Source organism: Kockovaella imperatae (genome assembly GCF_002102565.1).
Source record: "Kockovaella imperatae strain NRRL Y-17943 chromosome Unknown BD324scaffold_14, whole genome shotgun sequence".
Taxonomy (NCBI): Eukaryota; Fungi; Basidiomycota; class Tremellomycetes; order Tremellales; family Cuniculitremaceae; genus Kockovaella; species Kockovaella imperatae.
The window spans coordinates 84,142-108,208 of NW_019028954.1; the positions used below are offsets into that span (position 1 = coordinate 84,142).

The following is a 24,067-nucleotide window of genomic DNA, read 5'->3' on the forward strand; positions in this document are numbered from 1 at the left end:
TGTTGGCTTTCTTCCGTATGATCCCATGCATGGCATCTCAACCCACACGAGATTGATTCACACTCGCCCAAGTGCCTTAGTACGCAGCGGCGACACCATGCTTCCTTGAATCACTAGCAGCCCATAAAGTTCCATTGTCCAGGATGACTCCTTGCACTATCGGCGACGTCAGTCTCAGCTCCATGAAACGGAGGCCACTTACCTTCTGCGATACCCAGATTGACGTCGAACAGCAACAACTCGTGACCTTTCGCTCTGAGTGACTTCGACAACCCCTTGTCTTCCCCCTCTGGTCCTACTTCGATCGTAGTGATCTGAGGGACGATTTGATTATGTATTCTCGGTCTCTCGATCGCTGCCGAGATGTCGTATCCGCATTCAAGGTTTAGAATGACTTGAACAATGGAAGGGAAGATGCGTGATCCGCCGGAGCCGCCCAAAACCGCGTGCAGTGAGCCATCGTCGTTGAGTATAATAGTGGCAGCGGTGGACGAGAGAGGTCTTAGCAGTATGGCACGGTCAGACTTGCTTCTCAGGATGGATCTTGGCTCACTTCTTCCCCGGTGCCGGGTAGTTCCAAGGGCTGGGCTGGAGGCCAAACTGATCCGCTGCACCAGGAATTGCAAAGTCGTCTGCATCTCCGTCAGCCTCCGTGATGACGTTGGGTGAATCACACCCACCCTGCTCATTGTTGAAGATGATACCCGTCTCAGGATCCATGACCTTGCTTCCCCATATTCCGTTGACCTGACACCATCAGCCCCGGCCTGCGGTCTCATGACTCACCGTGCTGGTCACACTGGCTGCCCCGCCCCACTGGTCAACGACACTGAGATGCGTAGTTCCTTTATCAATTGGTGTGTCATGAACGAGACCATAGTATTTGTAGTCGTGTGTCGTGTTCTAAAAGCTCAGCAAGAAGGTCTAGGTTGGTTCAGACAACTAACATCGGTGATCAAGGGTCGGATAGCGTCTGCCCATTCCTTCGAGTAAAATTCATCGAATCTTGAGGCGTTTTGCGCAAAGGCAGGATCACAGACTTCCGATCGGGCCCCAAATCCAAATTTCATGGCCTCTACCAGGCGATGCTGATTGATGTGAGAATCCAGGCAAGATGACTCTTGGAAGTTGTACGGTTCGAGAAGGTTCAAGATTCCAAGCATGACACCTCCACTGAATAGAGGAATCAGCACCGAAGCCCTTATCGCCGTGGTGCTCACGATGTTGGCGCCGAGGTTGTATAGATCGTCTTCCCATGGTATGTCTGATGAATGGCAGGGTATCGACGAGCTTTGAAGCTCTTGAGCTGCGAACCGTCAGCTCCGTCTGATACTATCGGACCAACATCTTCCTCATCCATTATTCCATCGTATCCTTGGATGGTCCTAACGCTCTTCTTGGCTATTTCACCCTCGTAGAAGGCAGAAGCGCCGTGCCTGGCAATTGTCTCGAGGGTCTTTCCATAATTCTTCCGTGCGATCCAATCGCCCTCGACGACGAATTGACCATCCGGTGCATAGACTTGTTTCCACGCGTCAAAGTTCTTCATCCAGGATTCACTGCTTGAGTTGTCAGACAGGCCAGAATGTCAGCGTTACAATTACATACCCCATGGACTACATTTGTCAGCATCACGCATGGCAGGGACTCAGCTTACCCTTATACGCTTCGCTAGGATTCTACTAACTTGATATCGTTTAGCTAGCTCAGCGACAGGCATGACCAGCTCCTCCCAAGGCAAGGTCCCGTACATCTCGTGTGCTAGCTCGTAAGCAACAGTCCAGAGAGGCTGACTACGTACCCATTTCCAGACCTCTGAGCTCTCCAGGCACGCCAATGGCTAATCCGCCATTCTGAGCAGCCACTCTTCCTGCCTTTTTCTCCCCGTACATCTCCTTCTGACTTTTGGCCGGACTCGTCTCCCTAAAGTCAACGGCCCAGATCCCGGCCTCTCGAGCTTTGTGGTGAGGTAGCGGGGAATGTTCTGGGATTCGAATGACCATGAAACCTCCACCTCCGATACCAGATGCAAAGGCGTTCAGGAGTCCGACGCATAGAGCCGTAGTGACAGCGGCATCTACAGCCGTGCCGTTTTTATCTTTAAGAATGGATAGACCAAGGTTCGAACAGGTCACCTCTTCGGAAGCGACTGCGCCGTGTGTCCCATTGACAAGGTATGCGGGAGGTCTCGGAAGACCGCTCGGCTAGTGGATCTTCAGCTTATTTTCCCAACGTTCCGACTCACAGGAGGTATCTTGGGATATCCTGCTTCTGTGGGGAATCCGTTGCCTCGAGACGCCTTGATCTCTCTGTGCATCTTTGACGCCACGAGACCCAGGAAAATTCCAGTGACGAGGATAACAAGGTAAGTCGAGGATTGGATCCAGAATTTGCTGCTTGATCGCTTTGGATAGCGTGATGGTACACCATCCTCTTCGTCCTCCTCTACCGAATTCGGATCGTTGCACCCGGAAAACATTCGAGGAGTCCACCACGAGCTTGGGGTTCGTTGATTGTCGGGACCATTGCGCTCGTTCTCGTTCGGCAGCAGTCTCTCCCTCTCTGCTCTATCCTGAGCCTCACGAGAGGATGAGGAAGGCATTCTTGCTGTCCCGTCTGCACTTCACGAGCGTAGAGACAAGAGGAACGGTAGGATGTCACAAGGACTGATTCGGGCTTCCCCTATAATGCTAGATCCGAACACGGCGGCTACCGCCGACAGACCGACCGCCGGGCCGAATGCGAGTTGAATGACGTTTGAGATGGGATGTCGAATAGCTCTGAACGGTAAACACGATGTCGAGAGCTCTGGCAAGGTGTTCACGAGCTCTGTTACGGCCTCAGAGGCAGTCTAAAGTGATCGTCAACAGCTCTTGTCCGGTCAAGGGGTCAAGCAGTCTCGTTGCCCTGTCAAAAGTTGGACCTCTCACCTGGCACACCGGGCATAATGTCGTCGTCTCGCAGAGAAGATACGCTTCGAACGTGCCCAAGACTAGCAGCAAGAATCCAGTAGGTGCCATAAAGCTTCAAAGAGGCATGCCGTCTTTTAATACTGACGCTGCTTCTCCCCAGCTTGGCCTAGACGACCCGACATTGCTCATTACACATGGAGTCATTGGCGGCAAGTCCGCCAAGGCCGAGGATGGTTCGACGTTTGACGTTGAAGGTGAGTGTCACTTGAAAACGATCGATATGTTAAGCAACATAGATCCTGCTACTGGGAAGACTATCGGTACCTGCCCCGATATGACCCGTAACGACACCGAACAAGCCATCAAAGTCGCTCACGACACATTCCAAACGTTCAAGACGACTACTCCGAACGACCGACACGGGTACCTCTTGAAGCTCTACCAGCTCATCCTTGACAATCGGAAGGACCTTACACGACTGATTGTATGGGAGAATGGCAAATCTTGGACCGACGCAGATGCTGAAGTGACCTACGCGGCGGGATATATTGGCTGGTTCGCGGGTGAAGCACTGAGAACGAATGGAGAGACGATACCGTGCAGTATGCCGGGAACTAGGAACTTTACCATCAAGCAGCCCATTGGAGTCTGCTCTTTGCTTGTGCCGTGGGTCTCTGACTCGTCGTTGTAGCTGGCTAACGCGGACTAGGTGGAACTTTCCAGCTGGAATGATAGCGAGGAAGATGGGTCCCGTGATTGCTACAGGGTGTACGGCCGTCATAAAGACACCGGCCGAAACGCCATATACAAATCTCGCCCTAGTCGAGGTACGCTTGCAGCTCTGAAAGGCTCACTAAGACCCTCGCTCTCAGCTTGCCAGTCGAGCCGGCGTCCCTGATGGAGTCCTGAATGTCGTCACGACACACAAACATATTCAAGAGGTCGGAGAGGAGCTCACCACGAATCCACTAGTCAAAAAGGTCTCGTTTACTGGATCTACAAAGGTCGGCAAGATGCTCGCGAAGAACGCCACCGATACGCTCAAAAAGCTCTCCTTGGAGTTAGGCGGGTGAGCGATTGACGTGGAGGTCTGGCTCATTTGGATCTTAGGAACGCGCCGTTGATCGTCTTTGAGGATGCTCATTTACCAACTGCGGTGGCGGGAACTATCGCCAGTAAATTCAGAGGATCAGGACAGACCTGCGTCTGTGGTGGGTCTTCAACCAGATCGGACCAGACTGATCGAATCTAGCAAATAGAATATACGTTCAGTGAGTCGCTGTGCTTCGGTTCATTTACTGACCCTGAAGTGAGGCGATATACGATGAATTCGCCTCGGCCTTGGCTGAAAAGGTCAAAGCTTTCAAAGTAGGATCTGGATTCGAAGACGGCGTGTGAGGCTGCTCTCTGAGGCACCATTGGGGGCCCGCGCTCATGTGTCTCTCTTCCCAGGACTCATGGACCACTCATACATTCCCGTCAAGTCGACAAGGTCCAACAGGTACGCCGGGTGAAGTCAGCTTGTCCAGCAAATGGTCTCACTGTCTTGATATAGCATCTGGATGATGCCCTATCAAAGGGAGCCAAAGTACTCGCTGGAGGCAAAAAGCTCTCTGGAAACATGTTCCAACCTACTGTCCTGGCGAATGTCCCTCAGGACTGTGTGAGTGAACAAGTCACCTTCGGCCACTGGCTCATAAACACTATTCTCATCACAGTTGATCACTGCCGAAGAGACTTTTGGCCCATTAGCAGCTTTGATCAAGTTCTCTTCAGAGGAAGAAGTCATCGTGAGAATTGCCGGACATAAGCGCCGCTCGCCCTCGTCCTCGCCCTCCTCCGTACACGCATCTCTAACGTCGCCCATGCTCTAGCGACTCGCCAATAATGCCGAAGTGGGACTTTCAGGCTACTTTTTCTCTCAAGATACCGATAGAATATGGAGAGTCGCAGAGGCATTACAAGTAGGCATAGTAGGTGCCAATACTGGCGCCATATCGCAGCCCGTCATGTGAGTGCTTGAGGATTCCTGAGGACTTCTTCTTGTCTGACCGTGTCCTAGACCCTTTGGAGGTGTCAAAGAATCTGGGTACGGTAAAGAAGGTGGACATCAAGGAACGGAAGAGTACCTTGTGACGAAGTACATTGCCGTCGGGTCAAAGCAGGAATGAACCCAGGCGATTTCTAGGCACTCATGAGAGCCAAAAAGAAAGATTGTATCTATGCGACTAGTCGGACACGAGAATCAGATTGTAGCATTGTGACCTTGCATATGTTCATGCAGACATCTATGACAGGTCGGTAGTGCTTTTTCTTCTCATGAATGCCTGGCTCAAGGTGAGGCATCACATTGCAGCCGGCAGCTATGCTCCATTCAGTGCTCCCCACTCTCATCAGTTTTCCTTGGCTTCGAAATGCAGTGTCCAAGTAGACAACAATTTTCTCGCACTGACTTGAGTCTCCGTAAGGCTATCCAGCGTCTCAGCGTAAGTTCTATCTCAGGATACCAAGTTAAAGGACTCACGTCAAGCCATACGTGAAAGGCGCAGTGTATGCCCATATACCCACGACGGTAAATAACAGACCCATCAATACCGCCAAAGCCTTGTCATTCAATTTGGCCCTGACCATGGGTCTCAGTCGAGTTGCTTGACCCGCCACGGAAATGGGGTAATTGACAGTCTCGACAAGGATAAAGTTGAGGACCGATCCTGCGATGAGGGCAGAAGCGAGATGAGCAGGGAGGTAGTGATGTAAGAATCGTTGACGAGCCATGAGGTAGAAGGGAAAGTAATGGAACGCCCAGGTTCCGCAGAAGAAACCAGTATTGCGGTACATCCTGTTGCGGATGCCTAAAGGACAGAGGGTGTGAGCAATTAGCTGAACGCAAGATGCGAGGACAGGTAGCCTCGCGGTGCATCCACCTCACTCACCATCCTCAATGGGATCCAACCCTCTTCTTCTCGCCAACATATCAGCTCCCAAGATCCCGATGAAAACCGAGACAGACACGGCACAGATCCACCATCCTATCAGATTCCCAATCATGTAAATCTGTTGATTGGTCTTCCCATCCGTCCAGAAACTGATTCCACTGAGACAGAAAGGCCATTCGACCGGACTAGAGGCGTAGGGATGTTCGCTGGTCAATCCTGCGTTGTGCTGTAACATGAGGATCTGAAGCTCGACGAATTTCTTGATAAAAGATCGAGTTTTGATCTGTTTCTGTTCGACTACGGCCGTTCTGTTCTTGAAGTCTCTGCCGGTACCATCCGAGATGATATCGTTGACGAACCATGCGTTGGATTTGTCGTTTGGACTCTTGTTTCCATTGACTTCTTGCTGTCCAAAGGCCCATTCTGGCAGGTGGGTAGGATGAGTCCAAAGATTGACTTTTGTAGGGATGTGAACGAGTTTGAAGTGGCCAGCCAAAGATTTCCAAGCTTCCCCCTCGTGGGCATCAATAATCTGGACTTGGAACAAGGTATCGTTGTGGCGATTCGGTTCGTCCTCTTTCGAGACGGTCGTGAACTCCTGGTTTGTGGGCATGAGGGGTGAAGCGACGTCGTGAGTCAACAGAATGGTATTACTGCCGACATGCAAGAGCTGAATCACGTCGTTTTGTCGGACGACACGACCTCGGCCAGTTTCTGGGATCTCCCTCGTTGGCAGGATCTGCCAGTGATTGTTGGTGTCGTTGTGAGGGTAGCATGTGACTTGTTGGCCTGACGACTGTCAGTTCGACGCATTCGCTAGAGACTTACCTTGAGAACTGATTCGACCGTCATCATACCGCAAGGGGTAGTTTGCTTCATGCGAGTGCAGGAAGGCCTTGGTATCCTTGTGCTTGATAGTGACAGTGTCAAAGTATCGGATCTCTGTGCCGAAGTCAGTGAGTGCTGCCGCTATGGCAACTCGCCCTGTGCATTGAGCAGCAACTCGTTGCCTTGCAGAGTCTCTTGGAATGCCGGACTCATGAATGTGTCACCAGGACCAGAGTAGATGAGGATCTTGAAATGGATCCAGAAGAAGGATAGGTAGATGATGAACGGGATGACGACGAGACCAACGACACGATACCAAAAGTGCTTCCAGACGTACGACTGGTGATGTCGAAATGAGCTACTGCCGCAGCAGAAAGGCCACTCACCATCGGATGTCCCTTCTTGATATCCATGATCATCCACAAGTCCCAGAGGACAGCCACGCCGATACTTGCAAATGTGAACAAACCGACCATCTTACATCCGAGGGTACAGGCAAGACTTGCACCAGTTGCGACGAGCCAGAACCACCATGAAGTGGAGAACTCGCGGTATCGCTGTTGATGGAATTTGACGTAACAGTAGAGGGAGAGAGCCATGAAGAGGACGAGAGCGGCATCAAGGAGGATCAATCGGGTTTGAGTAATGTGTCCGTTGTCTGCTCCGGCCGTCAGCCAGTCGCAAACGACTGGACTGTGCCTGTTCAAAGACTTACCGAACATGACGAGCCAGGCGGAGAACAAAGCGATACCGATGGGGTATCCTGATTCCCTCATGATGGCGTAAACGATAGGAACAGTGATACTGCCCATGATGGCGCAAAAGGATCTCATGCCAATATATGGGACCTGATGAAGTGGTTAACAAGTCCCCACTCCATGTCCTTTTTGAGCATCCCTGCGGACCTTACCTCCTCACCTTGTGATCTGTATAACTGTCTCCGATCGAATCAAATCCAAATTCTCCATCAAATCCTACGAGGTATCCCGCAAGTCCATTCAACATCTTTGCAAGTGGAGGATGGACGTCAAAGTAATACTCTCGACGAAGGTATTGACCTGCAAAAGCTCCAAAGTGAACTTCGTCAAAGACTACTTGATCAGGATGAGAGATTCGCCAGAATCGAAGTGCGAACGCTCCAACGAACAAGGCAGTCGCAGTGATGAGAGATTGAAAACGCTCGGCCCGCAGGGAAGGAGGTGGTGGGAGAGGTTTGAATGGTCGTCGCTGGAGTCGGAACAACAGCAAAGAGCAGAGCGAGTGGGTTGGGGGAGGGGGACGACGGTGAGGACGAGAGCAATGATCGGGTTCAAGCCAGCACGTCAGCGAGGAAGATCATGGTAAAGACATCTTCTCTCTACGACTCACCTTTTCATCTTCCGAGCTCTGTTGCGTATGAGCAGGCAAAGGCGAACTCTCAGTCCTCTCGGTCTTGCGCTTCCTCGCAAGTGACATGGTGGAGCTAAAGGGCAGGGAAAGTGACCAAGTATCTATTGCAGCTGTCCAGCGAGCGGAATTCTTGCGTCGTGATGTGAGGAAGAGAGGGAGGTGAGAAAAGCAGTAACCCCTGATATGTTATGCCTTGAGTTGCTCGCTCCTCCTTACAGGTCCAAAAGGCAATCAACCAACTGAAGACAATCAATAAATAAATGACGGGTCGAGCGAGGTATAATCGCGCGTCCTTTTTGCTGTTCAGGTATTTTGGACGTGGCGCTTTTTCGGATCCTGTTCGGTATCTACTCCAAGCAGCGTGTCTGTCAATTCGTTACATGGTCAACATGCATAGACAAGAACAAGAGAAACAGAGCAAGATGGTGCACACACAGAGTCACACTGTTCAAGCTCGTCGTCAAAAAGACATCACACGCACACTCGATCGTATTAAATATGAAGACAAAGACTTCGAGGCTTCCTTTCTTTCCCCTTTCGAGCCTCGGTGAGATCGACCACAACTGTCCACCCTTCTCAAGCGACGATACCTGCACTTCCACTCCCTTCCCATAGACCCTCCTTCGCCTTGACATTGATATCGCCGAATGGCTTCGGTTGCTTGAGCTGAATCATATCTTTCGTCCCGAGGACCAAGAGCTCAAAGAAGAATGCAGAAGCGGCGCGTCGATTCGCCTGAAAAGTGTCAGTCAGTCGGTGGACCGCTAGCAGGACACGAAACTCACCCCTTGGGCGATCTCCTTGAAGTTGACCACTTTTGGCTCCTCGTCCTCTGCTTCGATCGCCTCGAGCTCACGCCTCAGTAGTCCCATGGCCATGCCTGTATTCCTGGATACACCTCGGTTTCCGTCATCCCTGGGTGCGCCCACAACGCTCTTTGTCGGCGTGTCGGGGATGCTTTGCGACTCTGTACGTGAAGAGGAGGCGAACATAGCCAAAGGATAATCCCCAGAATCACCAAATTGGATCTCTCGAGCTAAACTCTCGGCTCGAGACGGGGCGAGCGATTGACCACGCGGAGGCGTTCGTACCTCCACTTGATCGAATGCACCAAGATCCATCTCCCCTCCTCCTATGTCCATTGTATGATCCTCGAAACCACTTGGCCCGACGTCAAACGCTTGTTCAGATAGGCGAAGAGAGTCTCGTCGCGCAGCCTCGACATCTTGCTCGAGTCGTGGTCGCTTGTTCGCACTTGGGTCCGTTGTCTCCTCCTCACGATTCCGGCGAAGGATATTGGCGGGGAACGTGAAGAGGGAAGCGAGATCCGGAGCAAGGCCTGGTGGTCCGGCGTAGATCATTGGGACATTGTCGACCAAGATCTTTGGCAAAAAATAGTCGTCAGGTCTTGAGATCATCTCGGCGTATCTGATAGAGTCGAGGTCCGATGCGATGAATCGTTCAGTCGTCAAAATGTCGGAATCTTCACCAGGGAGGGCAAATGCATCTTCGGGCAATTCGAGCTCTTGATCGGCCGTTAAGAACCGAGCTCGCTTGGGTTTGGGTGCAGCATCTTTCTGTACTCGAGCAGCGGTACGAGGCGTCACATCGAGCTGTGCTTGAGATGGAGAAGCAGGTGGAGGAGTAGAAAGGGCGGAGGCTACATGATCAGGGTCTGGCAATGTGCGATACCACTCACATTCCCTACGAGATCGTTCTTCGAGTCTCGGTAGTTCAAGCGAGTCATCTCCAAAGTTGAGATCCAAGTCGACGGGTCCAAACGAGTCGTCCATACCCTGCAGACCGACAGATCCGAGGCGACTTCCTCGCATGGATGGTTCTTTCGAGAACGCTCGTTGGCTCGGCTCAACGCTGACGTGTCTTCCTTGCTCCATCGACACGTCCATATCGTCCAATTGAAGTCCCAAGTCCACGCCTGAGAAGTCGCCTGAATCAATGTGAGACGAAGTCTCCCCGTCGTGCGAGGCGTGTCGAGATGACTGGGATCCACCGTAGATGGAGGGAGCTCTGGGTCGCCCAAAGTTGTAGGCTCCGAATTCGCGAGTGGTTGGGCGCAAGTTGGGCAGAGGAGGTGCGGGGAGGTCGACGTTTGGCGCTGTCCAGTTCCTATGACCGATGAGCTCGTGTCTGGGTCTGGTCAGACCTACCAGTCCATGACGTTGAAATCTGTTGGCAGATCAGAGAACGTGATGGCATTCTTGTTGGCTCGGATCTGGTCCTCGGGCAGATCAACAATACCAGGTCGGAAGGCCTAGAGAAAGGGTCTGAGCACTGCCTCACGCGCGTCAAGCGTACTATTGAAATCTTCTCCCGCGTCTCTTTACAATCATCCAACAGGTATTGAACTTTTCGCGAATAGATCCTCGTCACCCCCAGCATTAATTGACCTGATAATCTGAGTGTTGTGGGTCCTTCGTCTTGTTCAAGGATGGCATCTGGTACCCGACCTCTAATCAGCATGGCACTGTGAGTGAGAAGTAGCCGACTGACCACACGATTCCTCCACGTCTACACCGAGGGCTTGTTGCTTGCTCAGTTTACGTTCTTGATGGGCTGATAACCAGACTTTGGCCAGGGGTCCACGCTTGGACAGGATGAGTTCGGTGAGGAGCATGGTGGATAGCGAGGTGCAAGGCGAGGTGACAAGGAATCAGACACAGCGGATTTCGTTGATGCAAGAAAGACAAATGATGGCGGTCGGTCGTCGCGCCAGAAATGTCTAAGAGGTCGTCTCGTTGTAATGGTCAAAAATCTCGTCCGTTTCGTCCAGCGAGCGTGTCGAGGCGTTTATCTATCAATCGCAGAACACAGAGGAAGAGCGAGACAGTCAGGTCGATCTGTCGTTGACTTTCTGGATCAGACTGACAGGAGAATGGTCATGAAATGAACAGAAAGAGACTTTTTCCCAAAATGTGACGAACATTGAAAAAAGCAGACGCGAGTCCAATCAACCCTGCACACAACGACGCCTCCAAAAGAGGTAAGAGGCAGCCACGCGACGTGAAGCTGACGTAAGGCAGCAAATCTGACGTAAGATATATTGAGCAGGTTGGAGCGTGGGAGAGCACGGTTTATGAGGTATTGCAGTTGGTATGGACCTGAGAAGTATCAAGTATATGGTACAGAGGCGAGGCGAGGCGAGGCGAGGCGAGCGCCTAGACATAGACATGAATCTGAGGACTAACAACTATGCAACTTGTGTATCCAGGTCTCTCTACCCCTTAGCCGTCGAAGCGGGCGAGGCGAGCGAATCTACAAGGAGGAGATGGGTCCCACGTTTGGCCACCCGCTTCGAAACGGATTGAGGTTGGACACATCAAAGCGCAGTCTGTACCGTCACTCAAAGTGACAAGTCCACTGACGCTTACCCCACACCGCCCCTTCTTTTGGAGTCTTACGGTGAACGGTGAAACTGCCGGGTCAGTCAATCGGTATTGAAGGCGTGGCGACGGAGAACTTTTCATACTCCATTGGCCGCGATTATCCTTCATTCGTGCAGTGCTGGCAAATGAGCCAATAGCCAATACATTGGCATCCCACGTTTCATTCTCCGTTCCACGCACCACCTGGGTCTAGACTCACCACACACATGTCCAGACCCAGGCACTCGTTCATTAAGCTGATCCACAACTCCATGACGTTTCAGGTCCAAAAGCCGAAACGCCAGATTGAGATTTTGGGGTCCGTCTCGGATGAATGTTCTTACTCGGATCAATAGTGAATATTCACCCCCCCGTGGCCGTGGCTTTCGTTTCATTTCATTTTGGTCATGAAAGCCCCCCCCCCCCCCGAGGTATGAGCTCCACGACTGTGCTTTCAAACTGTGCACCATGCTCGTATTCACCGGCAGACCCGACGATCAATCTCCAGGATAGACTTTCTTTTATTAGACTTTTTTTCTCCTTCGGCAGAGAAGATCGGCACAAATCCCAAGTCGCTGCGGAGTGACATTCTCCGGGTGCGAAGCTGCTTTCAAGAAATACCTCAGTTCACTGAAGATGATGATGTCGGTAGCCCTGGCCCCCAAGTGCTACATACCCTGATGCATGGTCTATACCCACACGTCCCATCTCTCATGTCCCACCGTTTCCCCCTTCTCTGTGTGTGTGTGTGCGTTGCAACCACACAGTCCCCCCTCCCCCCGCCACAGTGCCTCACACACGAGACGCGGTAAAATTGAAACATAACCCCGCCCACCCGCTGTTTATTTGGTGTCTTACCACTTTGGGTAATCCTGGCTCATTTGCACCGCTTTGACCTTTTCCAACCCCCCCCTCGTCCCCTCGAATTCTGTCATCTCACTCTTCATCTCTCTTCTCTCCACTTTCAATCGATTTGACGACGGTCTGGACTCTTTTTGTTTCTGTGGTACGTGGTAGTAGGAACACAGCATCTGCCAACAGAACCCAGCAACGACTTCGACAGCTTCGACCTTGGGATTGCGCGTCTAGCTCTCTCAGCTCGCCAGGCGAAAACAGAACGGATCAAAAATAGCAACAACTCCCCCTTCTCCCACGCTCTGCCCCTTCACCCTGTAACAACTCGCCGCCCATCTCTATCAAATCATACATATAACACGCAGTTCATCGACCTACTTACCCTCGTATCTCATCGACTTGATTGATCGTCGATACCTAGTGACTGGGCTCTGTATCACACAGAGTGACCCCTTTGTTAGAAACCTCTCCTTTCACCGTAGAAAGAGCAGAAAGTGTTTGGGACCTTTTCGGGCGCCAAATCCACTCATTTTCCCTTCACCCCCCACCCCTTTTCCTCGTCGACTCGCTACCACATCTCACGTCGGCGATCCAATGGCTACCATTGCCAACGCCGCGCCTCTCTCCTTCCTCTCCTCCCTCGACAAGATCCATCCTGCTCCTCCCCCTGCCTACACCACATTCCCATCACCCCCAGACAGCGACGTCGAATTTGATATCGAGTCTTTTACCCACTGTTCACCCGAAGCGCCATCCATCACCGCGTCGTCTTCGACCTCCATCGAGACATCTCCTAGATCATCTACCACTCTAGGCACGCCTCCAGCTTTCTCATATCCTTTCGGAGCAGGCAGTCTCGAGCTAGACGTCAACGAACCCTCCACCACAGACGCCATCGCTCTCAGTAATCACCACTTTCAACGCTACCTTCACTACAAGGCTCTCGCCGCTCAAGCCGAGGAACAAGCAGCCGCCGCCGCCTCGTTACAAAACGAACAGATTGAAGCTTTCCTCGCATCCATTTCCATGCCCGAGAAAGAAGACATGTCTACCAACATGATGTCTTCCTACCAAGCGTTCGCCCCCTCTTTCCAACCCTATTCCTTTTCAGCGCCTCAACCCGCTGCCACTGGCACCATGCCTATTGTCGCGCCTGCCGCTTCCGCCACGGCCGCAATGGCTCACGCTCAAGCTCAGGCCCACATGCAGGCTCATGATGCCGTGCTTGCTCGTGCTCAACATCAACGATCTCTCTCGATGCATTCCACTGCATCTATGCAAGCTCCCGCCATGTGGTCCAGGACGTCGACCTCAACTCAATCGACTACGTCGCCCACCTTTCCAACTACACCGAGCTTCTCTGCTCCCATTCAAATGGTTCCTGCCGCACCTATGCCCAATGTTGAGATCATCACCGCGGCGCCGCTCCAACCCATTCCTGTTAAGGTTCAGCCCACGGTGGCCACCGCCTTAGCCAGTAGCGTCGAAGGGGAGAATGAACTCGACTCGGAAGCAGATACCGATATGGGCGACTCGGACGTCAAGCCAGCGCTCACCGGTCTTACCAACCTTCACGGCGGCGGTCGAGGCTATGTACCTGGCAAGACTCCTGATGACCCCAAGAAGAGACATAAGTGCCAGATCTGTGGGCGAGGCTTTGCACGCGCCTTCAACCTCAAAGTGAGTAGCATCTTCATACATTTTAGACCCTTCTCGCTAACCCTCCTCCTCAGTCCCACGTTCAAACACATAACCCCATGAGATCGAAACCCCATCAATGCCCCCACGCCTCTTGCAAGCGAGGTTTCTCTCGACTCCACGACCTCGAGCGTCATCGCCAGGGTATCCACTCTGACGGACCTCTGGTCGATGCAAAGCGACACGGCGTCGCGCCTGCTGTTGCCCGTGCACAAGGTCGAATCCAGTCCCGAGCGGAGAATGGAAGTCTCGTCTAAGCCCCGGTCATCCGCGGCACTCAATAAACAAGGGGTCGCTTTGCGCTTCCCCCGAGACTTTTCCACCGCTAGTCTGGATTCCGATCCACGTCTAACATCTCAACTTTCTCCTTTCCGACTCACCTCCCCCACCATCCGATCATACCGAGTCTACAATCCGACATGAATGAAAAACAACTCCAAAACGCAGCGCCGCCGCCTTCCCTGCGGCGCAGCTCAAAATCCTGGAGGTTTTGTTTTCCAAATCAGTTCTTTGTCCACGACAAATGGATTAGCCTGTTCTTCGAACAGGTATAGATACGGGGTATGAACGGCTTTGATAGTCGGCCCTAAAAACACAACCATCAACACATTACCACCATCCCTTGTTTCCCCCCAAACCTCGTCCGAATTTTGTTCTCTCTCTCACCCTTTTTCACCTCGACCGCCTCATCCATCCCGCGAACCCTCGAGTCAACATGTACCTGTTCCTCTACCTTTCCAACCTCTTTCCCTTCACAACACGCAAGGGGTACATGTTCTCGTTTGGGTGAGCCTAGCGATAGGATCTTTGGACCGTCGATGGAGATGATTTTTTCTTTGTTTTGCTTTCTTCCACGATACACGAGGGGAAGATGATTGCAAGCGTTTTGTCAGAGTATGTAGCGTTGTCTGGTTTGTCTTTATGTAGTATAGAGTTGAGAAAAAACACACACGAAAAACACCCTTTTACTCGGGGCATGCATAGTGTCTCGAGACGTGGTCAAGTTTGTTCATAGCATCGCAGTCGCGGTCACGTCATGGCTTGGCGAATTGGATTGACATCCAATATAAATAGCTCTTCGCTGATGAAACGTGATTGTGTTCACGACCGGCCAGCAGTCAATTCTAGCCGCGGACATGAGGCTCTGAGGCTAGAGTTCTGGTCTCGATGGACTAAACGATCACCCAATGCAATGCTTAAAAAAATGGCAGGTATAAGATGATGGACGCTACTACAACAATGACTGCTCGGGTGGGCGTCGACCTCCCGACATGAGTCCCGGAAAACACGTCTCAGTACCTCTCCCGATCCCAAGTGGTCAGATCCTCATCCCACGGTACCCAACCTCTAAAGATTTCGAAACCTTCGACGACGGCTCCACCATCTTTCAGGTCCCACCCTTCTTGTTCCGCCGCAGGAAGATCTACAGATCTCGTCGGAGGGCACCATTCGAAGAGATCTGAAAGTTCCGGTACGGAAGTGTGGTACGGATGATATCGTATGAATGGGTTTCTGAGTAATCGCTTGGTGGATAGTGGTGGGTGACAGCCTGAAGGATTATGAACAAATGGACCGAAACCGTATTGCAGCTGTAGCGTAGGAAGAGATCATCAGCCAAACAACTCAGAGAGCGGAAAGACGCCGTCGGCTCACCTCGCCAGCATAGTGCTCTGTCGTATCTCCCTCATCGTCGATCCCAACATAGTCAAAGTGTTCGAGAGGGAATCGTATAGCAGCACGATGAAGTTGTTCGAATCTGTTCCTCGTGTGATCAGTTCACTTCGTGTATCTGGACGATCCCTACACCCACCTTCTCCTCTTCATGCCGTACCCTACCACAGTGATTTTAACTGGCCATCGGCCAGTGAACTCTTTGAACCGCGCAAGGGCAAACAATAAATTCTCATACGAATCCAACGCGTACTCTTCAGTGGTCGTCCGAGCATTCAAAGGGAGAGGATCGTGATTGGATGCGGTTGAATGTGGTGGGAATGGAGTGGAAGGGATGAGAGACAGTGTTTGCGCGAGAGATAAATACGTTTGAGATTCCGTCAATAATGGTGATGGTGGAGGTCGAGTAGCACCACTGAGAAGCACAACGCGAGAGCTGTCAGCATGCTTCCCCCAAGGAGAGTAACCTCGTGACGACAAGGACTCACCCCGAAAACACCAACAAAGCCTTTTCATCCTCTTTCAACTGCTTCACACCTTCTCTCACGTGCTGTATGTACGTCTTGACACTTCCTCCCTTCTGTATCGGCTCCAAGATCCAATCTTCATCATCTTCCACCGAGACTGCGTCATGTCCGATCCACAAGGCGTGACCTGGCACTAGAATCAAATGGTCCAACAGACCAAGTTTTGGATCTCGATCAATCGTCGCTTCTATACTTGCTGGAACGTGAGTTTTCGCGTCTTCCACTCCATCATATCCATATCCATATCCCATCGATGAGCTCCTCATACGTCTCTCTGATCCAGCCAAGTATCCCGAGACGTTGAACAAGAGGGAGATGATCAACGTGAGGCATAAAATGAACACGGCCAAATTTGTCAATCGTGTTCGGGTTCGAAGAAGGTTGATGAGGGAAGTCGTAGAGGGAGATTGAGGAGGATAAGGATAAGAAGGCCGCGCTCGTCTCTTCGAAGAACCTGGAAGAGGGAGCATCGTGAAGAAGAGCCCCTCTAAGCCCAGAGGACGGAGCTCGAAGGTCGTGATATGAAGGGTTTGGACAGATCCAGAAAAGATGAGATAGCAGTTGAGCAATTTTGGCATTTCGGACGGGAAATATGCCGGCATCACTCGGGACACAAAAGCTCAGCGGCGGCAGGGGTGGACGGGGGAATTGGGGGGCTGTTACGAGGTTGATGAATGAGTAAGGCTCGACAGCCATACAAGCCAAGCGGAATGGGCTTGGTCAATTGAGAGAAGGAGAGGATATACATGGTCCATGTATGAACCCCCGGCCTCTCGCACTTTTAATGGAGTGAGGGAATTGTGCCAGGATCGAGATCGAGACAAGCAAAGGTTGGCAATGCGAACGTGACGGATCGGTCCCGGGTCCTTGCAGACTCAATGACCTCTCCCGCGCTCCACCCATAGTCGCCTGGCATCCTCTTCGCATGGCTGCCCTTAGTCCAAGCTCGTACGCCCATCCCCAGCACTAGGGCCACGCCTCGCCCGATCGACCGCCAAGTGCCACACTTTTTTTTTGGGTGACGAACTCGTTAGCAACCATTGTTCATTCCAAAGGTGTACCTTGAGTGTCCCTTGTTGAGCATGACCATCTCGGGCTTATAGTCTATCCTATATACTATGGTGGCCGATCCTCCTCATGGTGCAGGCGATGAGCGATCGCAGCATACTCGAGTTCCTAGCGATAAATCATCCCCATCCCAACTTTCTACCGGTACAACCTCGTCTCTTCTCCATCAGGCCCTGGAAACATTGACATTCCATGATTCACCTCCGCCTTCACTAGCTGCTCGATCAGCATTCCAGCGAACCAAGATTCCAGATTTTCGAAGTGGAAGTTTGACGCCTGAGCTGGGTTCCCTAGACGCTGCGAGTCACGATGAAGAATATGAAAGGGAGAGGGTGGCCCTGGTATGTGGTGGTGGTGGTGGTGGTCTTCGAGCTGCCCGTCCAATCAAATTAGTCAAGCACTGACTCCCCAGCTCATCAGCTCATTAAACACTTGACACATACCGATCGAGATGATTCTGAAGCGCATCTCCTAGCTATAGGATACGAGCTCGAAGCGCTTGTATCGATCTATTCTTCCGACGCTATCAAGCTCGCAGCCGTGACCTCTCGTCCAGCATCCATCATTGAATCTCGAGACGAACATGAGGACGCGTCTTTCAACTTGGTCAACGGACTCAACACTGCGTCTAGTCGGCATAGTCAATCTCATCCGTCTGAAGCTTGGACCGATGCTGTACTACATGAAAACCTTGGCATTTCCCCGATTGATCGCATACGGTATGAACTGTCAATTCCATTATGGGAACCAAACGATACATTGGAAGGCGTAAAGTCTGAGGACATGCCAACATCTGCACCGCTCATGCGGATCTTGGTCAGTCTTGGACCTAGTTATCCAACACGAGGCCCGCCTCAGCTCCAATTATTGGGCAGATACCTCGGATCTTTCCCCATCGATTCTGGACTGTGTGAGTCTAGAGGGACATGACAACGAGTCAAATGAAATGCTTATTCCGGTTCTCACGCAGTCGGAGACATCACCCGCACCTATATCTCCTCCTCCGGCGTCCCCTTTACCCCTGGTGACGTGTGCGTGTTCGAAGGCCTGACCCATGTTCAGATTCTCTGCCGAAAATGGTACGCTGCACACCTAGCAGCAAGTGCCAAGCGAGAAGAAGAGCGACAATCAAAGCCTATTCCGACGACGAGGGAAGAGGAAGAAGAAGAAGACGTCGACGATGGAAATCACCTCTCTCGTCCTTCACCATCCCGACCTACGTTCTCGTACACTGCCACTCATCCCAATGGATCGACAGAGGCTCAAGGTGAACCTTCAGCTGGACTCAAGATACATCATTCGGAGCCTATCGTCGATCGAAAATCTACGTTCGTAGGACACGCAGTCAGGATTACAGATGAACGAGAAGTCCCTTTGATCATTCACGAATTGCTGAGCGACAAAAAGATCGCGAGGGCTGCCCATCCCGCTATCTTTGCGTATCGCGTAGTCAGGGACGTAGGTGGGGCAGCTGGTAAAGTGACCACAACGGGTGAGGGAACATTGGTATGATCAGAGGGCCTCGGCTGACATTCATCCGACGACGACAGACCATGATGACGATGGCGAGACACAAGCTGGATCACGACTTAAACATCTCCTGGAGATCCTTGAGCTCGATAACGTCCTGGTCGTCGTAACGCGGTGGTATGGCGGCACACTCCTCGGTGCAGACCGTTTCAAGCATATCAACCAAGCTGCACGGGACGCCTTACAGGTTGGCGGTTTCCTCGATGAGGTGTCAAAGGATAAAGACAAGGATAAGAAAAAGCGAAAGTAGAACCGACAGGTGACGATGATGACTATGATGATGATGCTGAGACGAATAAGTGCTCGCTCTTATACTGTTGATGATGACTGCTGTGACGAGTTGCCCATGTGTCTCCTGCATGATATTATGCTACTTGTACCACACCTCTCGTGTTACGCCTTGCCTCTGGCTCTACGCTTCCCAAAATACTTTCTCCGTCCACCGAATGACTTCCATGGCTTCCCTCGCGCATTAGAACTTGAGGCGTTTGCACGTCGCTTCGTGTTCCCTCTATCTGGGCTGTCCATCTGCATAGCCTTGGACGAGTCTGCTCCCCGCCTCCAATGTTCCCTGAAGAAATCCGCGTACTCCTCGGGAAGCTCGTGAATCAGCACAATGGGACTGACGACTCCCCCAGTCTTGGACAGAGGCTCAACTTCACTAGGTCCAGTCATACCTAAGAGGCCGAAATCGTCGTCATCATCAAACAAATCCACTCCACTCAGATCGTACTGTGTAAGAGGGAGAATCGAATTTTCATCCTCCAAGCCATCGGGGATGCTCGGGTCGTCATCTGGGGTTACTGCTTTGGAGAGACTCGGTCCCGAGGACGACGTGAATGAATCCGGGTCAACGTCCATGAAAGCAGAATCGAAGTCGTCCTGACCCTCGAATTGCGAATGTCCGTTCAACTCATCGAGTCGTCTTCGATCAGCCGTGTCTCCGTCATCATTCTGGAATAAGTCGGCAAGAGACGCCTCTTTGCCTTTGCCTTTGCCTTTGTCTAACTTCGGCGATGGTGGATGTGCCACCTCCTCTGACTCCGTTATTGACGCGTTCGATATGTCAGGTGGAGGGGACTGGAGAACAAGCTCGCGTCTCGCCGACATCATTCCTTCCATCCCTTCTCCAGATGGTTTCGGGATGCCGTGCTTGATATCCCGAGGAGAGCCAACAGGACTTGGCGACCATTCCAATTCAGCGCCACTGTCCGCTACCTCATTCCCCAGGGCAAAGTCAACACGGTCGTATGGGGTCGTCGGCTGAGTGATACTGTCGGAAGTTTGCGGTACTGAAGATCCTAACTCATCTGCCATGGGACCAGGGGATGCCGATGGCGATGGCGATAGAAAGACTTTACGCCGTTTCGCTTGCAGTTCAGCTACAGAAACGCAGATCAGACTAGACTCAGGAGATCGGCCACGCGGAGAATCCCACCTAATCGAGACTGTCTGGTATCATCTCGTTTCCTCCTTTCAGACATCCTCGTATCTGCTCCGATCCACCTCTTCGCCGTGTCCTGCAACTCCAGAACACTTTGCTTCCTGCCCCCGCCCCCTATGTCTCCCATGTCTAGCGCTTCTGACAATGGAGGTATTCTATCTTCGTCCGAATCATCCATCTCCTCTCTATGCTTTCCCTTTCCTTTCATACTATGTGCCGAGGTTGAGTCCGACCCCAGTCGACTAGATTTGACAGGCGAGGACAAGCAGACGATACTCTCCGATCGCTCGCGTCTAGTTTTTAGAGGAGATTCGGGATTTGGGGGAAGCTCCATAGGTCTATGCCGAGGAGATGACGATGAAGACGACGCGTGAGGTAAAGAGTCAGCACCGGCAGCAACTCTTGTTGACGAGGGGGCTTCCACTGTCGTCGTCGTTGTACTAGCTGTCGCCGCTGCCACCGCCGCCACCGCCGTCGCGCGAGACCATGGAGAAATGGGTAAATCCAGATGTGGATGCGTTGGGGTCCTTCTGGGATCTTTTCGAGATACAAAGGTAGATGGAGGATCAGATGTGATCTTGATGATGCGCCTTGGTGGTGTCAAGGCAGAACATGACATGGAGACCAAAGTATCGACACTGAACAGAAGGTTGCATGTACGCCAAAAAGTCCAAGGCTTCGCGCACAGACCACCGCGTTTGATTACGTCAGCTGTATCAAACTGAGCTGGGAAACCATCTTTCGTAGCTCGCCTTACTAGTCGGTCCTTCCTCAACGCATCGTCCCCGATCTCTGCATCATGGGCTGGTATAGTGGTGTCTGGACCACGGGAAGGAGGGACGAGTGTCGTCTCGTTTCTAAAGACATCTGGCGCTGCGATGAGTGCAACAGCGCCTCAAGGCTAGGACACGTAGTCAAGGAAAGATGGTCGTCATGGAGAAGTTCCTCATGCTGTTCGACGCATTTTGGGTCAATATGAATGCCTTGTCCTCTACGACCTCTGGTCGCTACTCATTTGATCTCATCTCTTCATTCAGGTCTAGCTCCTCTGAACCTCATATCATGCCATCCTCACTCGCCGCGAGGCTCTCCCGAGTTCCCAAACGAATGCTCCGAGGCTCCAATGTGTCCTTCGAAGCGATGCCAGTCCCACTGATGATGAACAACTTGTCCAATTCGACTCTCGATAGCCACGTCCTAGAGCGCCGACCGACCCTCGACTCGGGGAAGAGCATCGACTTCGTGGAACCGGACAGATCCGTGAGGGAGGGACCGACCTTCTTGAATAGAAACAAGACGGAAAAGGTTCGTCTGCAGGGTCTTACTCATACCATGTCGAATCTCAAAGAGGAGACAGAGACTGTTAATGGTCCTGCCAAAAACGGGATGACCATAGCTGGACGGGTGTCCGTATGGATTGTGAATGAAGGTAAGTCGCGCGTGTGGGAAAGGCCATCTAATCTCGATACAGGGGCTAAGCACTTCTTCATGGCGACATGGACGATCCTCAACTTGGTCGGCTTTGCCTTTGCTCTCGTCAATTACAGTCTCAAGGACAATTTCGTTGGCGCTAGAGCCATCTTCGGGTCAACCTATGGTGAGGAAGGTCCCATGCCTCTTTGTCCCCCTCTGACGACACCTCCCACAGTCATTGCTCGTGGTGCTGCTCAGATCCTTCACATCGACGTCGCTTTCATTCTTTTGCCCGTATGTCGGAACTTCATCTCGTTACTCCGAAGGACCCCTCTGAACGATATCATACCGTTCGACAGGAGCATTTCGTTTCATAGTGGGTTTGTACAACTCGAGGTTGGCTCACATGCCCAGAACAAGTGGGATGGGCGATCGTCGTCTACAGCTTGGTTCACATCATTGCGCACATGGTCAACTTTGTGAGTTCATGTCTCTGGCTTATCTGATAACTTTCAGGCAAAGCTGGCCATTGCTTCAAAGTCGTGAGCACGCTTGAAAAGGCTTCTCTGGCTGAGATCCCAGCGGCTTTACCGGTTTCCTCATGTACAACTTTGCGACCGGACCCGGCGTCACAGGCTGGGTAATGACTGCGATCCTAGGCATCATGGTCTTCTTCGCCACGGAGAAGAACAGACGATCTCACTTTGAGAGATTTTGGTACTCGCATCATGTACGTGGCGTAGAAAAGGTCGTCTGCTGAACGCGACGCTGGGCAGCTCTTTGTCCTATTCTTCATTGGCTGGCAGCTACACGGCATGTTTTGTGAGCGATTCAAGGGAAGACTGCCCTAATTGGCAGGTATGATTCAACCTGATCGTCCCCCTTTCTGCTCTGCCGGTCAGATTGGAGTTTTCTGGGTATGCTCACGATCCTTGTTCAGGCTGACAAATGCAGAAATACTTCATCCCTGGAGGCGTTGTCTGGATCATTGAGCGGATCCTACGTGAGGTCAGAGGTGAGCGTGCGAGATGCAGAGACCATTCTGACCTATGAGCTCGACACATCACCTACATCTCAAAGGTCATTCAACATCCATCAAAGGTCATTGAAGTCCAAATCAAGAAAGATCACACGACTCGTCGCGCCGGCCAATACATATTTGTGAGAACGAACGTCAGACTATAAGTCCGGACTGATGTTCTACAGATCAATTGCCCCGAGATCAGCTACTTTCAGTATCACCCGTTCACTCTCACTTCCGCTCCAGAGGAAGACTACATCTCCGTGCATATCCGAGTGGTGGGCGATTGGACCACAGCCTTTGCGAAAGCTCTCGGGGCCGATCTCGGGGACTCGCAGCAGAAGAAGATTGAGGAGACGGGAGGGGCACGAGAGCTCGTGCTTTCGCCTTCTGTGGGCAAAGTGTTACCTCGGATCATGATCGATGGGTGAGCTCGACGCTGGATTATGTCTGATGCGATGCAGACCGTTTGGATCGGCAAGCGAAGACTTCACCAAATTTGAGACAGTTCTGCTGGTTGGAGGTGGGCAACCATATCATGAAGTATGCTGACGGTACGGTCAGCTGGTATCGGCGTCACACCGTTCGCTTCCATCCTCAAGTCGATCTGGTGAGCTCGGTGCTGCGTTCATTGCTCATCGGCATCAGGTACCGCTTGAATAAGTTTGGCAAGGACAAAAAGACGCGCCTGAGCAAAGTCTACTTTGTCTGGGTCATCCGGGACTTTGGCTCAGCAGAGTGTGAGGGATCAAGCCGATCGACATTCGCCGATCGACGTTCTGACCTGGACTGTAGGGTTTCATTCCCTTCTTCAGGCCGTCGAAGCCGAGGATGAAGGGCACAAGATCGAGATTCACATCTATCTAACTGCTCGCATTGAGTAAGCGGGTTCAAGACCGACACAACTGACGAGTTCCTCAAGTGAAAACAAGATGAACAATCTCTTGATCCAAGATGTCGGTGCAGACAAAGACTCTATCACCAATCTTCGAGCACCAACCCATTTCGGCAGGCCCAACGTGAGTCTGTGGCTGGAGGTCTTAAAGCATGCTGAGAACTACGCAGTGGGATCGAGTGTTTGAGTCTATCGCCAACAAACACCCTGACACTGACTGTGGGGTGTTCTTTTGTGGTCCACCCATGCTGTCCAAGACTTTGCACCAGATGAGTAACAAGTATACTTCGCCCATGGGATGCCGCTTCATCTTTGGCAAAGAAGTCAGTGTGGCAGAAAACGTTCCACTGCTGATCCCCTATAGAACTTCTGAACGGCTCTCGGCGTCCTGAGCGCAACGCGACCTGCGTCTCTCACTTCACCTGTATGACTCATAGTCGAAATCGCTGTACAGCTATGCATGATCAGTGACTGTCAGGCTCCCCTGGACCCCTCGA

General features: G+C 51.9%; 10 protein-coding genes across 10 annotated transcripts; 4 read left to right on the forward strand and 6 right to left on the reverse strand.

Moving 5' to 3' along the window:
• Positions 1-21: 21 nt before the first annotated feature.
• BD324DRAFT_144975 (putative gamma-glutamyltranspeptidase 1 precursor) lies at positions 22-2,713 on the reverse strand. The gene is made up of 12 exons (XM_022012013.1): positions 2,246-2,713; positions 1,802-2,204; positions 1,658-1,761; positions 1,609-1,616; positions 1,346-1,559; positions 1,221-1,306; positions 948-1,173; positions 787-903; positions 681-747; positions 554-632; positions 203-501; positions 22-156 (listed from the first exon to the last, which is right to left on the reverse strand). Exons 1-12 carry the CDS (start codon positions 2,600-2,602, stop codon positions 77-79), a joined length of 2,040 nt encoding a protein of 679 aa, XP_021868637.1. The 5' UTR covers positions 2,603-2,713; the 3' UTR covers positions 22-76.
• A 55-nt stretch (positions 2,714-2,768) lies between these two features.
• BD324DRAFT_635591 (putative succinate-semialdehyde dehydrogenase) lies at positions 2,769-5,199 on the forward strand. The gene is made up of 13 exons (XM_022016826.1): positions 2,769-3,009; positions 3,073-3,166; positions 3,209-3,578; positions 3,622-3,739; positions 3,785-3,981; positions 4,023-4,123; positions 4,165-4,183; positions 4,223-4,306; positions 4,365-4,413; positions 4,468-4,575; positions 4,631-4,702; positions 4,787-4,923; positions 4,975-5,199. The coding sequence occupies exons 1-13, from the start codon at positions 2,797-2,799 to the stop codon at positions 5,081-5,083; spliced, it is 1,671 nt and encodes a 556-aa protein (XP_021868638.1). The 5' UTR covers positions 2,769-2,796; the 3' UTR covers positions 5,084-5,199.
• Positions 5,200-8,321, reverse strand: BD324DRAFT_635602 (Dolichyl-phosphate-mannose-protein mannosyltransferase-domain-containing protein). Its single transcript, XM_022016827.1, has 9 exons — positions 8,045-8,321; positions 7,595-7,903; positions 7,392-7,524; positions 7,063-7,334; positions 6,832-7,015; positions 6,677-6,790; positions 5,846-6,637; positions 5,437-5,764; positions 5,200-5,381 (listed from the first exon to the last, which is right to left on the reverse strand). Exons 1-9 carry the CDS (start codon positions 8,129-8,131, stop codon positions 5,306-5,308), a joined length of 2,295 nt encoding a protein of 764 aa, XP_021868639.1. The 5' UTR covers positions 8,132-8,321; the 3' UTR covers positions 5,200-5,305.
• A 116-nt stretch (positions 8,322-8,437) lies between these two features.
• Positions 8,438-11,135, reverse strand: BD324DRAFT_635604 (Rec8 like protein-domain-containing protein). Its single transcript, XM_022016828.1, has 7 exons — positions 11,104-11,135; positions 10,577-11,067; positions 10,382-10,521; positions 10,234-10,337; positions 9,765-10,192; positions 8,851-9,725; positions 8,438-8,800 (listed from the first exon to the last, which is right to left on the reverse strand). Exons 2-7 carry the CDS (start codon positions 10,698-10,700, stop codon positions 8,642-8,644), a joined length of 1,830 nt encoding a protein of 609 aa, XP_021868640.1. The 5' UTR covers positions 10,701-11,067; positions 11,104-11,135; the 3' UTR covers positions 8,438-8,641.
• Positions 11,136-11,853, reverse strand: BD324DRAFT_635605 (hypothetical protein). Its single transcript, XM_022016829.1, has one exon. It carries the CDS (start codon positions 11,575-11,577, stop codon positions 11,308-11,310), a length of 270 nt encoding a protein of 89 aa, XP_021868641.1. The 5' UTR covers positions 11,578-11,853; the 3' UTR covers positions 11,136-11,307.
• Positions 11,854-12,739: 886 nt separating this feature from the next.
• On the forward strand, positions 12,740-14,526 carry BD324DRAFT_145390 (hypothetical protein). Its single transcript, XM_022012014.1, has 2 exons — positions 12,740-13,983; positions 14,037-14,526. The coding sequence occupies exons 1-2, from the start codon at positions 12,898-12,900 to the stop codon at positions 14,256-14,258; spliced, it is 1,308 nt and encodes a 435-aa protein (XP_021868642.1). The 5' UTR covers positions 12,740-12,897; the 3' UTR covers positions 14,259-14,526.
• A 767-nt stretch (positions 14,527-15,293) lies between these two features.
• On the reverse strand, positions 15,294-16,669 carry BD324DRAFT_583273 (hypothetical protein; the record flags this gene model as incomplete). The annotated part of the gene is made up of 4 exons (XM_022013611.1): positions 15,294-15,590; positions 15,655-15,757; positions 15,812-16,087; positions 16,161-16,669. The coding sequence occupies 4 exons, from the start codon at positions 16,667-16,669 to the stop codon at positions 15,294-15,296; spliced, it is 1,185 nt and encodes a 394-aa protein (XP_021868643.1).
• Positions 16,670-17,367: 698 nt separating this feature from the next.
• Positions 17,368-19,119, forward strand: BD324DRAFT_145552 (ribosomal protein S5 domain 2-type protein). Its single transcript, XM_022012016.1, has 4 exons — positions 17,368-17,608; positions 17,666-18,177; positions 18,238-18,759; positions 18,818-19,119. The coding sequence occupies exons 1-4, from the start codon at positions 17,577-17,579 to the stop codon at positions 19,045-19,047; spliced, it is 1,296 nt and encodes a 431-aa protein (XP_021868644.1). The 5' UTR covers positions 17,368-17,576; the 3' UTR covers positions 19,048-19,119.
• Positions 19,120-19,190: 71 nt separating this feature from the next.
• BD324DRAFT_653159 (hypothetical protein) lies at positions 19,191-20,860 on the reverse strand (the record flags this gene model as incomplete). Its single annotated transcript, XM_022018620.1, has 2 exons — positions 19,191-20,179; positions 20,236-20,860. 2 exons carry the CDS (start codon positions 20,858-20,860, stop codon positions 19,191-19,193), a joined length of 1,614 nt encoding a protein of 537 aa, XP_021868645.1.
• A 538-nt stretch (positions 20,861-21,398) lies between these two features.
• On the forward strand, positions 21,399-24,049 carry BD324DRAFT_145410 (ferric reductase NAD binding domain-domain-containing protein). Its single transcript, XM_022012015.1, has 19 exons — positions 21,399-21,546; positions 21,599-21,670; positions 21,713-21,838; positions 21,890-22,030; positions 22,069-22,133; positions 22,171-22,196; positions 22,237-22,384; positions 22,431-22,476; positions 22,513-22,571; positions 22,609-22,669; positions 22,709-22,815; positions 22,861-23,102; positions 23,140-23,198; positions 23,240-23,285; positions 23,324-23,415; positions 23,471-23,555; positions 23,598-23,694; positions 23,741-23,893; positions 23,935-24,049. The coding sequence occupies exons 2-19, from the start codon at positions 21,628-21,630 to the stop codon at positions 23,941-23,943; spliced, it is 1,605 nt and encodes a 534-aa protein (XP_021868646.1). The 5' UTR covers positions 21,399-21,546; positions 21,599-21,627; the 3' UTR covers positions 23,944-24,049.
• The last annotated feature ends 18 nt before the right edge of the window (positions 24,050-24,067 follow it).

Bases quoted from the DNA above. Each gene is read 5' to 3' on its own strand.
- BD324DRAFT_145552 (XM_022012016.1), top strand. From the start codon at position 17,577: ATGAAGAATATGAAAGGGAGAGGGTGGCCCTG. The intron at 17,609-17,665 runs GTATGTGGTGGT...AAATTAGTCAAG, and splicing joins AAAGGGAGAGGGTGGCCCTG to CACTGACTCCCCAGCTCATC. The intron at 18,760-18,817 runs GTGAGGGAACAT...CGACGACGACAG, and splicing joins TGGTAAAGTGACCACAACGG to ACCATGATGACGATGGCGAG.
- BD324DRAFT_144975 (XM_022012013.1), bottom strand. From the start codon at position 2,602: ATGCCTTCCTCATCCTCTCGTGAGGCTCAGGATAGAGCAGAGAGGGAG. The intron at 904-947 runs GTTAGTTGTCTG...CTGAGCTTTTAG, and splicing joins TCCGACCCTTGATCACCGAT to AACACGACACACGACTACAA. The intron at 748-786 runs GTGAGTCATGAG...TGATGGTGTCAG, and splicing joins CAGCCAGTGTGACCAGCACG to GTCAACGGAATATGGGGAAG.
- BD324DRAFT_635605 (XM_022016829.1), bottom strand. From the start codon at position 11,577: ATGAAGGATAATCGCGGCCAATGGAGTATGAAAAGTTCTCCGTCGCCA.
- BD324DRAFT_145410 (XM_022012015.1), top strand. From the start codon at position 21,628: ATGACCATAGCTGGACGGGTGTCCGTATGGATTGTGAATGAAG. The intron at 22,134-22,170 runs GTGAGTTCATGT...GATAACTTTCAG, and splicing joins TTGCGCACATGGTCAACTTT to GCAAAGCTGGCCATTGCTTC. The intron at 22,197-22,236 runs GTGAGCACGCTT...CTGAGATCCCAG, and splicing joins CTGGCCATTGCTTCAAAGTC to CGGCTTTACCGGTTTCCTCA.
- BD324DRAFT_635591 (XM_022016826.1), top strand. From the start codon at position 2,797: ATGTCGAGAGCTCTGGCAAGGTGTTCACGAGCTCTGTTACGGCCTCAG. The intron at 3,579-3,621 runs GTGGGTCTCTGA...AACGCGGACTAG, and splicing joins GTCTGCTCTTTGCTTGTGCC to GTGGAACTTTCCAGCTGGAA. The intron at 4,414-4,467 runs GTACGCCGGGTG...GTCTTGATATAG, and splicing joins AAGTCGACAAGGTCCAACAG to CATCTGGATGATGCCCTATC.
- BD324DRAFT_145390 (XM_022012014.1), top strand. From the start codon at position 12,898: ATGGCTACCATTGCCAACGCCGCGCCTCTCTCCTTCCTCTCCTCCCTC. The intron at 13,984-14,036 runs GTGAGTAGCATC...CCTCCTCCTCAG, and splicing joins CACGCGCCTTCAACCTCAAA to TCCCACGTTCAAACACATAA.
- BD324DRAFT_635604 (XM_022016828.1), bottom strand. From the start codon at position 10,700: ATGCTCCTCACCGAACTCATCCTGTCCAAGCGTGGACCCCTGGCCAAA. The intron at 10,338-10,381 runs GTACGCTTGACG...CCCTTTCTCTAG, and splicing joins CGCGGGAGAAGATTTCAATA to GCCTTCCGACCTGGTATTGT. The intron at 8,801-8,850 runs GTGAGTTTCGTG...GACACTTTTCAG, and splicing joins TCAAGGAGATCGCCCAAGGG to GCGAATCGACGCGCCGCTTC.
- BD324DRAFT_635602 (XM_022016827.1), bottom strand. From the start codon at position 8,131: ATGTCACTTGCGAGGAAGCGCAAGACCGAGAGGACTGAGAGTTCGCCT. The intron at 7,525-7,594 runs GTGAGGAGGTAA...CCACTTCATCAG, and splicing joins ACAGTTATACAGATCACAAG to GTCCCATATATTGGCATGAG. The intron at 7,335-7,391 runs GTAAGTCTTTGA...CGGCCGGAGCAG, and splicing joins CGCCTGGCTCGTCATGTTCG to ACAACGGACACATTACTCAA.